The sequence below is a fragment of the Chiloscyllium plagiosum genome, unplaced genomic scaffold, assembly GCF_037043375.1.
Source record: "Chiloscyllium plagiosum isolate Xiang-an unplaced genomic scaffold, Cpla_swu_hap1 HiC_scaffold_15, whole genome shotgun sequence".
Lineage (NCBI taxonomy): Eukaryota > Metazoa > Chordata > Chondrichthyes > Orectolobiformes > Hemiscylliidae > Chiloscyllium > Chiloscyllium plagiosum.
The window spans coordinates 578206-589734 of record NW_028270153.1 but is presented as its reverse complement, the minus strand read 5'-3'; the positions used below and the strand labels follow the sequence as shown (position 1 = coordinate 589734).

Genomic DNA, 11529 nt, shown 5'->3' with positions numbered 1-11529 from the left:
GCAGGATGTACCAGTAACAGGAGAATAGTGTGCCAGTCTCAGGAGGGATGTGGCCAACGGAATTTGGTTTGGCAGGATGATCGCAAGAAGACAGCAAACTATGTCAGGATAGTCACATATAAGGAGTGAGATAAATAAGAGTAAGGGGCGACAGGCTTAGAGTAATGGGAGAAGGCGGAGAGAAGCTAGACAAAGGTGGAGTGAAGCTAGAGCTTGTGATAGACTACGCGCTACAGCAAAAGTAACCAATGGGGTGAAAGGGGAGGACCGAGAGACGCAGCTGAACAGCATAAATCAGAATGTAACCCTCAGATCGGGGTGCTTACTCGTTAGGCACCCGTTCTTGCAAGTACTTATCAATAAAATTCGTTGCTTCAGAATTTGACTCTGACTGAAATTTATTAATATGTGAGTTTTGTTTCTCACAATTTGGGGGCTTGTGTCATCCATCATCACCAGCAGGGTGGGAAGACGCGTCCCGTTCCTCTGAGAACGGTCCCGTGTTCCTCGGCAGTGGGTTCCCCCTTCTGGTTGACTGATTGAGATCCGATGAGAATCTATCTGAACCTGGCGAAAGTAAGTAGGCACAGGGAGCCAGGCAACTCCGTGCATGGACCAAGGTAGGGAAATTGACTTTTAAGTACTGCCTTGGTGGCTGGGATTGAATTCTAGTAGTTAATAAATGTCTAACAAAATAACTCAATATGGGCTGTGCCGAGGGTAAAATATAAGCCTCCGGAAAAAAAAATGGAAATGGAGGCGGGGTCCCTGACAACATACCTCCAGAAAATCCGTTGGGCAGGATGTTGTGGCATTGGAAAAATAATACTTGCACAAGGGGAAAAGATAGCAGAAAGATGATTAAATATTGTTGCTTTGTATGGACTTAGGAATCCATTCTTCGTCCCGCCCTCTTCTGGCCAAAGTACGTGTTGGACGAAGACTGTGTTTGAAATATTTGAATTTATATGTCATCTTTTTGCTATCTTTTCCCCTTGTGCAAGTATTATTTTTCCAATGCCACAACATCCTGCCCAACGGATTTTCTGGAGGTATGTTGTCAGGGACCCCGCCTCCATTTCCATTTTTTTTTCCAGAGGCTTATATTTTACCCTCGGCACAGCCCATATTGAGTTAATTTGTTAGACATTTATTAACTACTAGAATTCAATCCCAGCCACCAAGGCAGTACTTAAAAGTCAGGAGGGATCGGATTATGCTTAGTGTTGGAAGGGCTAGTAGCTGAAGGGCTACTGAGGGTACACTTTGTAAGTAAATCATGGCCAGACATCAAAAACAAAATTCTGAAAATAGATGGGTGGAGTGAGAAATCACATGATGAATTGTTACGAGATGCACAGAAAGTGTTTGTAAAGAGAGAGAAAGCAAAAACAGAAGGCAAAAATGATGGTAGCCGCAGTTGATGAAGTAGTCAAGAAAAGAATCGAATCAGTGACTAGCAACCGGAGTGGAGGTGGCAGCACGTAGAACATAGTGGAAGGGGTAGAGGACGAGGAGGACCTTTCATAGGGTCCAGTCAACAGGGACAAGGACAGAGGTGGAGACCCCAACAAGCAGGGTGTTATATCCAGAAAAAAAAATCAAAAGATAGAGGGGTGGAGTGAGAAGCCTCTAGAGTTGTTGTTGCGGGAAGCTCAAAAAGTGTCTGTGAGATACGGTGTGTGTGTGTGTGTGAGAGAGAGAGAGAGAGAGAGAAAAAAGAGCTGTCCAGCTAATAGAAAATTTAACCCTTTGTGATTCAGTTTGAATGCACATTTGTTTGTTGGTGATTGAATGTTTGTGCTTTGTTCCTTGGAGCTTGAGATCCAGGACTGTTTTGAAACTGATTTCTATTATGGAAATTTAACATAATTTCTTTTAAGTTTAAGGATTTTACAGTGATTATGAAATAAAATGTCAACTCCTGTTCTTTTTACAGGTCATGACTGCCTTACTATCAGTTTCTAACTAATCTCTTTTAGCCGTACATAAAAGTGATTTCAAATCAGCTTAATACGGAGAAAAACAACATGATAATCTTTTTTTGTGTTTCAGACTCATTTGTTTTCACTTAATTTTAAGCCGTAGCTTTATTCAGAAAGTTCCCTCCCTCAATGATAGTTGAAGTTTCAGTTCAACATTAGGCTGTAATAAATCAATCCTATGGTTAATATCTGAGACCTTGGATTCGACCATTATTCATACATTATAAGTTTTTTTTTTAACTTGAATAGACAAATCCTTTTAAGACAGCTTTGGTTATTACACGGCCTATAGCATTGTAATTGAGCAATGACTGGTCAGGACTACTTAAGAAAACTAATTTTGGATTTAAATTAAGGGACTAAAACTGGGTAATAATAATGGATTTCAAAGTTCAGAACTGTATGCATTTTACATTTTAAATATTAAAAACTGAATAAATGAATTTATAATATATAAATATACATTTACAAGTAAGATTCCAAAATGTATAGTTAGGAACAGGCTTTAAAGTTAGACAAGCATAAATTGGTATTTGAAGCTATAGGGAGCAAGAAAGATTGCACTATTTCTTTTAAAAAAAAGGTTTAAACAAAACATTGGGTGATGAAGAATGGTCATTAGGTGGCCCTAAAGCTGTTCAATTGGTTAAATCAGCTCAGCAATTGATCTGGCAATGTAACATGGGATCAGGAACGAAAGAGTTAATTGGACTATGGCGACAGTTTTGTGATGAGAGGCACGAAGAATCAGTTTTGCGCTCATGACAAGATACTGCCACCAAATTGGGGATTGAATTAATTGCAAATGGTGCTATGGAATCTGTTGAGGTTTTTAAAAATGAATGTGCTCGAGCAAAACAATTACAGAAACGAATGAGAAGTCACAAATGACTGATAAGCAAACAGAACTACGCAATTACAGTTTCTAAAATGTTTTAGCCACTTGTTGCATTTCCATCCTGAATTACAGATAATGATTATTTTATTTATATAATATATATAATTAATAATTAATATTTATAATTTATCAATTGTATTAGCCTGTATCAATATTAATTGACAGGATTCCTTCACACTCTCTCAGTGACCTGTCATATTAATTCATAGCTAATTTAAAACATGACAGCATTAAATCATTGTTAATTAAAGAATAGAAGGCTATATTACTGGCCAGAGTGTGTGCAGGCAGTGGCAGCAACAGCCTTATTGGTAGAGGAGAGTCGGAAACTTACTTTTGGGGGAGCCTTAATAGTCAGCACCCCACATCAGGTATGGACCATATTAAATCAGAAAGCAGGGCGGTGGCTTACGGACTCTAGAATTCCAAAATATGAAGCAATTCTAATAGAGAGGGATGACCTTACATTGATCACAGACATTTGTCTGAATCTAGCTACCTTTCTCTGGAAAGGGGAGGATGAAGCTCCCTCAGAACCAGAACATGACTGCCTCGACATTATAGAATATCAAACTAAAGTAAGAATGGACCTTAGAGATATCCCTCTACATTCAGGGGCCAGGCTGTTCATTGATGGGTCCTCCAGAGTGATTGAAGGTCAAAGACACAATGGATATGCAGTAGTGGATAGAATAGAGAGATAGAATGGAGGCTAGTTGACTACCCAATGATTGGTCGGCGCAGACTTGCAAACTTTATGCACTAGAAAGGGCCCTTAAGACCTTGGAAGGCAATGAAGGAACTGTATACACAGATTCTAAGTATGCCTTCGGAGTGGCACACATTTGGGAAGATGTGGCAGGAGAGGGGACTGATCAACAGTAGGGGTAAAGAACTGGCTCATGAGGAATTGGTAAAGCAAGTATTGGAATACCTTTCATTGCCAAAGGAAATAGCGATAGTCCACATAAATGGACATCAGCAGGGAAATGATCCTGAAGCAAAGGGAAATAGATTGACGGATGAAGTCGCTAAGGAAGTAGCTCTGAACCCTCAACCCGCTACAATATAGATTTTGGTACCAGTGGTGCAGGAACCTGGGGGGAGACTGATATTTAGCGCTAAGGAAGAGAGAGAATTAGAAGAACTAGGAGCTATACTGACAGTAGAGGGGCACTGGATGCTACCCGATGGCCGGAGATGCTAAATAAGATGATGATGCGAGAAATTATGGCTGTCTTACACCAGGGGAGTCACTGGGGAGTGCAAACAATGTGTGATTTGGTTTTAAGGAAATATGGATGCAAAGGGATCTACACGATAGCCAAACAGATATATGAGGGATGTATAACATGCAAGAAAATCAACAAGAAGGTATTGAGGAAACAAGTCCCAGGAGGGAGAGAACCTCAGAGATTTTCAAGTAGATTATACCAAATTACCCCGAGTGGGAAGACTGAGGTATATGCGGTAATGGTTGATCACCTATCTGGATGGGTGGAGGCGTACCCTTTAGCTACTGCCACCGCAAGTGGGGTGTCCAAGATAATCTCTCCCAGACCATCATCTCCCAGACCGTCCATAACCTCATCACCTTGGGGGATCTCCCATCCACCGCCTCCAACCTCATAGTCCCACAACCCCGCACCTCCCGCTTCTACCTCCTGCCCAAAATCCACAAACCTGACTGCCCCGGCCGACCCATTGTCTCCGCCTGCTCCTGCCCCACCGAACTCATCTCCGCATACCTTGACACCGTCCTGTCCCACTTAGTCCAAGAACTCCCCACCTACGTTCGGGACACCACCCATGCCCTCCACCTGCTCCATGATTTTCGCTTCCCCGGTCCCCAACGCCTTATTTTCACCATGGACATCCAGTCCCTGTACACCTCCATCCCCCATCACGAAGGACTCAAAGCCCTCCGCTTCTTTCTTTCCTGCCGTACCGACCAGTACCCTTCCACTGACACCCTCCTTCGACTGACTGAACTGGTCCTCACCCTGAACAACTTCTCTTTCCAATCTTCCCACTTCCTCCAAACGAAAGGAGTAGCCATGGGCACCCACATGGGCCCCAGCTATGCCTGCCTCTTCGTAGGATATGTGGAACAATCCATCTTCCGCAACTACACTGGCCCCACCCCCCCACCTTTTCCTCCGCTACATCGATGACTGTATCGGCGCCGCCTCGTGCTCCCACGAGGAGGTTGAACAGTTCATCCACTTCACCAACACCTTCCACCCCGACCTCAAATTCACCTGGACAGTCTCAGATTCCTCCCTCCCCTTCCTCAACCTTTCTATTTCTATCTCAGGCGACCGAATCAACACGGACATCTACTACAAACCGACCGACTCCCACAGCTACCTGGACTACACCTCCTCCCATCCTGCCCCCTGTAAAAACGCCATCCCATTCTCCCAATTCCTTCGACTCCGCCGCATCTGCTCCCAGGAGGACCAGTTCCAAAAACGCACATCCCAGATGGCCTCCTTCTTCAAGGACCGCAATTTCCCCCCCGACGTGGTCGACGATGCCCTCCACCGCATTTCTTCCATTTCCCGATCCTCCGCCCTTGAACCCCGCCCCTCCAACCGCCACCAGGACAGAACCCCACTGGTCCTCACCTACCACCCCACTAACCTCCATGTACAGCGCATCATCCGCCGTCATTTCCGCCACCTCCAAACGGACCCCACCACCAAGGATATATTTCCCTCCCCTCCCCTATCAGCATTCCGTAAAGACCACTCCCTCCCTGACCCCCTCGTCAGATCCACACCCCCCACCAACCCAACCTCCACTCCCGGCACCTTCCCCTGCAACCGCAGGAGGTGCAAGACTTGCTCCCACACCTCCCCCCTCACCTCCCTCCAAGGCCCCAAAGGAAACTTCCATATCCGCCACAGATTCACCTGTACCTCCACACATATCATCTATTGCATCCTTTGCACCCGATGTGGCCTCCTCTATATTGGGGAGTCAGGCCGCCTACTTGCGGAGCGTTTCAGAGAACACCTCTGGGACACCCGGACCAACCAACCCGACCACCCTGTAGCTCAACATTTCAATTCCCCATCCCACTCCACCAAGGATATGCAGGTCTTTGGACTCCTCCATCGTCAGACCACAGCGAAACGACGGTTGGAGGAAGAACGCCTCATCTTCCGGCTAGGAACCCTCCAACCACAAGGGATGAACTCGGATTTCACCAGTTTCCTCATTTCCCCTCCCGCCAGCCTGTCTCAGTCAAATCCATCAAATTCAGCACCGCCTTCCTAACCTGCAATCTTCTTCCCGACCTCTCCGCCCCCACCCCAGTCTGACCTATCACCCTCACCTTGACCTCTTTCCACCTATCACATTTCCGACGCCCCTCCCCCAAGTCCCTCCTCCCTATCTTTTATCTTAGCCTGCTGGACCAACTTTCCTCATTCCTGAAGAAGGGCTAATGCCCGAAACGTCGATTCTCCTGTTCCCTAGATGCTGCCTGACCTGCTGCGCTTTTCCAGCAACACATTTCCATGTCCAAGATAATACTTGAACACATAATCCCCAGAGACGGGATAGTGGAATGTATAGATTCGGATCAGGGAACTCATTTTACTTCCAGGGTACTCCAGGGAGTGATGAAGGGTTAGGTATCTCCTGGGAGTTCCACACCCCTTGGCACACGCCTTCATCAGAAAAGGTTGAGAGTGAACCAGACACTCAAGAAGCAGTTATCAAAATTAGTAGTAGAAACCAGACTCCCTTGGACTAAGTGTTTACCTATAGCCCTTTTGAGAGTGCGGACAGCCCAAGGAAAGATATGGGACTGTCCCCTTATGAGATATTGTTTGGCCTGCCCTATCTGGGAACGAAAGGGGAACTGCCAACCCTGGAGACTAAAGATCTGTTCTTAAAAAAGTATATACTGGGCTTGTCCTCGTCTTTGACTTTTCTTAGCAGACACGGACTACTGGCACAGACACCGCATTTATCCCATCCGGCTGGGAGATTGGGTCCTAATTAAGTCATGGACAGAAACTAAATTGCAACCGGATTGGGAGGGACCATACCAGGCTCTTTTGACGACTGAAACGGTGATACGCACGGCGGAGAAAGGCTGGACTCACTACACCAGGATTAAAGGACTGGTGGAATCCCCGGTTAAGAAAGAAGTCTGGACAGCCGAATCGATGGGAGAACCACTGAAACTCAGACTCAAAAGACGTTAAGTAAATGATTTTTATGCGGACGCGGGATAGTTTCTTTTTGATATCTATATATTGTATTGCATGTTAAATCTCTCGGTCCTTCAATACTATTATAGGATGCTGGGGACGCTTAGGGTTACCATATTAACTTCCTTCATATTGGGATTTTGTCAAACGATGCTGTCATCTCCATATTTGTTATTAATGGTCCCTGAGTCTGAATATCCGCAAGTAATAGAGGTTGATGCTTGCAGCCGAGTCAAATGCGCAGATGTAAAGTATCAGAGGGAGTATATTTCCTCCAAAATCCTTCTTAAGACCCGACCGGACACAGGGTATGGTTCACAAAAACCGCCACCTGGCATCACTATCCATAGAGCCCCCTTTCGCCCAGCCTTAGACTGTCCTGACAAAAAGTGCCACCCGATATATCTCACCATCAAAAATACCTCCTCTGAAGACTCCTTTCCCCATAAAAACCGGTCTTGACTCCTTAGTAACGATTTAAAGGTCGTAATAGCTGCCAATGGGAAGTGTTTTTCGGGCTGCTGTTTCTGAATAGCCATAGGAAACAGAAAACGAGCCAAACAACTTGATAATGAGATACATCCTTTTTCCCCTCCCAATGACCCAAAGGTGGTAAAAATTATAGAGGTGAAGGACTTGAAGCAGACCATTGAAATAGAAACTGGATATGGGGACGCAAACGCCTGGGTTGAATGGGTAAAGTACACTGTTAAAACTCTGAATGAAAGCAATTGCTATGCATGTGCCTCCGGTAGACCGGTTGTTCACATTGTCCCCTTTCTGCTCGAGTGGAACCAAAAAAGGCAGGGCATGGAATGTATGATAGCCCTGTATCAGGATAAGACTGCATGGAATGATAGGAATTGTATATCCCTATCTCTAATGTTCCCTCCCTTGGAGAAGACAGATTTGAAAGCTCCCCCCCCATTTTTGACCACGGTCGGGAATCACACATTGTGTATAAGCCGACGGGGTCAAATTGGTCCAGAGACTTGGGGGAGCTGAGGTTATGTTTAAAAACTCAGAATGACACCAAAACAGACAAAGGAGGGAACTACTCAGCTCTCCAGGTTCCCCGGGCAGATCTCTGGTGGTACTGTGGAGGCAGAATATTGCAACCTACCCTACCTCCTGACTGAAGACGGATTTGTGCAATTGGCAATCCCATTCACCTTGGCATTTGAGAAGGAGAAGGTGATAGTAACAAAGAATGAGAGGAGTAAAAGGTCGTTATTAGATACCTCCTTTGATGATAGGATTTATCTTGACTCTATAGGAGTTTCTAGGGGGGTCCCCGATAGGTTCAAGGCCCGCAACCAGATTGCAGCAGGTTTTGAATCGGCCCTATTTTGGTGGGTAACGGTCAACAAGAATGTGGATCGGATAAACTATATTTTTTTACAACCAGCAAAGATTCATCAATTACATTAGAGATGCAGTCAAGGGTATGTCCGAGCAACTTGATGCAACCAGCAGAATGGCCTGGAAAAACAGACTGGCCTTAGATATGATCCTAGCTGAAAAAGGGGGTGCATGTGTGATGTTAGGAGGTAGCTGTTGTACTTTTATTCCAAATAATACAGCACCTGATCGGTCAATCTCTCGTGCCTTGCGAGGATTGACCATCTTGGTGGAAGAATTGGCTGAGAATTCAGGAATGGACACATCACTCACGAGATGGCTGGAATCATGGTTTGGGAAATGGAAGGGAGTGGTCGTCTCCATCCTCACCTCCCTGATAGTGGTAGCAAGGGTACTAAGAGCAATTGGCTGTTGTATCATACCTTGTGTATGAGGGTTAACCCAGCAGCTAATTGAGACGGCCTAGGCAAAACAAATGCCTCCAAAAGGTAATCAGGCAGAGGAACTCAACCTCTTGAACAATGAGGGAATGGGTGACCTTAAGGAATTAGCCACTATAAATGAAGTCTCAGGGATGATGCTAGCGAACTGGAAGGCAACGTATGAGACAAATGCAGAAGATAATACTTAGTAGCCAAGAAGAAAAAGGGGGGATTGTAAGGTATAGGGTTAAAATTGTGCAGAATAAGGGAACAGGTGTTGCTTCTGCAAATGTTTACATTATAAAATTAGGCTGTGTGTGCCAATACTAAACAGTGAGAAGCGAAAACAGGTAGAATTATCTATGACTAATAGGGCAGAGTGACCGTGTAATGGGATGTACCAGTAACAGGAGAATAGTGTGCCAGTCTCAGGAGGGATGTGGCCAACGGATGGAATTTAATTTGGCAGGACGATTGCACGATGACAGCAAACTATGCCAGGATAGTCACATATAAGGAGTGAGATAAATAAGAGTAAGGGGCGACAGGCTTAGAGTAATGGGAGAAGTAAACAGAGGCAGAGAGAAGCTAGACAAAGGTGGAATGAAGCTATGATAGGCTACGCGCTACAGCAAAAGTAATGGGGTGAAAGGGGAGGACCGAGAGACGCAGCTGAACAGCATAAATCAGAATGTTACCCTCAGATCGGGGTGCTTAATCGTTAGGCACCCATTCTTGCAAGTACGTATCAATAAAATTCGCTGCTTCAGAATTTGACTCTGACTGAAATTTATTAATATGTGAGGTTTGTTTCTCACAGTTCAGATTAAGTGATTGGAATGTGAGAATGGCAGAACAATTGTGTGTCTCCAGCAAGATTTGAAAGGACAGTAAAAGGGTTGGGGGAGGGGAGGATGATAACAAGCTAAAAGGGAAGAAATGGGAGTTGATTCACAATTTAAAGGTGTTGAACTCAATAGCCTGGAGATGGGATGTTGCTCCTCTAGTTTGTGCTGTGATTCACTGGAATATGGCTGCATGCCAAGGACAGACATGTGGGCATGCAAGCAGGACAGTGTCTTAAAATGACTAGCTACAGCAAGGTCAAGAGGCCACATTGGGTGCAGCAAATACAATGCAGGTAGGATGTCACTGAATGTGGGGCAGTCCAGGGGTCATAGTTTAAAGATAGGGGGTAAAGCATTTAGGATTGAAATGGGGAGAAATTTCTTCATGTAGAGTGGTCAACCTGTAGAAACCACTGCCACAAAAAGTGGTTGAGGTTAAAACATTGTATTTTCAAGAAGCCCATGTATTTAAAATATTCAAGGATTGGGGGTGGGATTAGGATAGTGAGCTGGATGATTAGCCACGATCATATTGAATGATGGAGCAGGTTTAAATGGTCACATGGACCCCTTCTATTCCTTTCTCCTGTGTTTCAATCAAAGTCCAGTGCCCTGAAACATTCAATGTGTTTGATTTAAAAGCTGCTACCGAATATTCTCTCATTTTATGTTTGTAATTACTTCAAAACATTCCTCTTTAGTCAAATTTTTCGTCAGCTGACGTTCTGTATGAGAGTTTGTCAATGTCCTTCTGAAACACTTACTGACTCATTATTCTGTATCTTAGAGGCCTACGTACACCAGTTCGGGGGAGAAAATGGTGAAAATTGAGCATGCGCCATAACTCCGGGAGAGCGCGCGCGGGTTGCTGCGGCAACGGCGCGGGAGTTAGTCGGCCTCACGCGGGAGTCAGTTAGTCAGTCTGCCCCGGGGTCGGGGGCAATGTCGATGGTCCTGCTGCAGCTTGGACAGTGCGGCAACCAGGTAGGCCAGGAGCTGCTCGAGCTGATCAATACGGATGGCCGGAATGACCTGGGCCGGCCTGATAGTTACCGAGCCATTTCTCTGGAGCGCTTTTTCCGACAGGAGGCCGGGACTGATGGTAAGGGACATTTCTGCAGCTTCGTTTTGAGGAAGGGTCACAAAACGTTGACTGCTTTCTCGACACAGATGCTGCCAGATCTGCTGAATTTTTTTCCAGCAATCTCTGTATTTGTTTCTGACTTCAAGTATCCGCAGTTTTTCCTTTTTATTTTGCAGCTGGGGAGGGGGGCGAACCTTCAACCCTACCCCAGATCCCTCACTTTTCACATCCCCCTACCCAGATTCTTCACTTCACACACACATACACCTGGACCCTTCACCACACTCTTCCCCCCCCCCCCCCCCCCCGATCCTTTACTCTTCACACCCTCCCCAGATCATTCACTTCACACATACCCCCACCCAGAACCTTCACTCTTCACACACCCTACCCAGATTCTTCATTTCGCACTCAGCAGATTTGACTGCATCTGTTAACGTTAACTCAGCTTTCTCTCTCAAGTGGCTCCAGCAATTTCTGTTTTTGTTTCAGCTAGATTAATAGAACAATACAGCACAGAGCAGGCCCTTCGGCCCACGATGTCGTGCCGAACATTTGTCCTAGCTTAAGCACCTATCCAATTGCCGCTTAAAGGTCACCAATGATTCTTACCACTCCCAAAGGCAGCGCATTCCATGCCCCCACCACTCTCTGGGTAGAGAACCTACCCCTGACATCCCCCCATACCTTACATTTATGTT

General features: G+C 45.5%; 1 protein-coding gene across 3 annotated transcripts in view; it reads left to right on the top strand.

The window, feature by feature from the left end:
• The first annotated feature begins 10615 nt into the window (after positions 1 to 10615).
• The window catches only part of tubd1 (tubulin, delta 1), a 44485-nt gene continuing 43571 nt past the window's right edge, over positions 10616 to 11529 (top strand). The window contains exon 1 of one of the 3 annotated variants that reach the window (XM_087994636.1): positions 10616 to 10846. In XM_087994636.1, the coding sequence (XP_087850762.1) occupies positions 10687 to 10846 (160 nt within the window). In that variant the 5' untranslated portion in view covers positions 10616 to 10686. The remainder of the gene's footprint in view (positions 10847 to 11529) is intronic. The other 2 variants (XM_087994635.1, XM_087994634.1) reach the window with 2 other exon arrangements.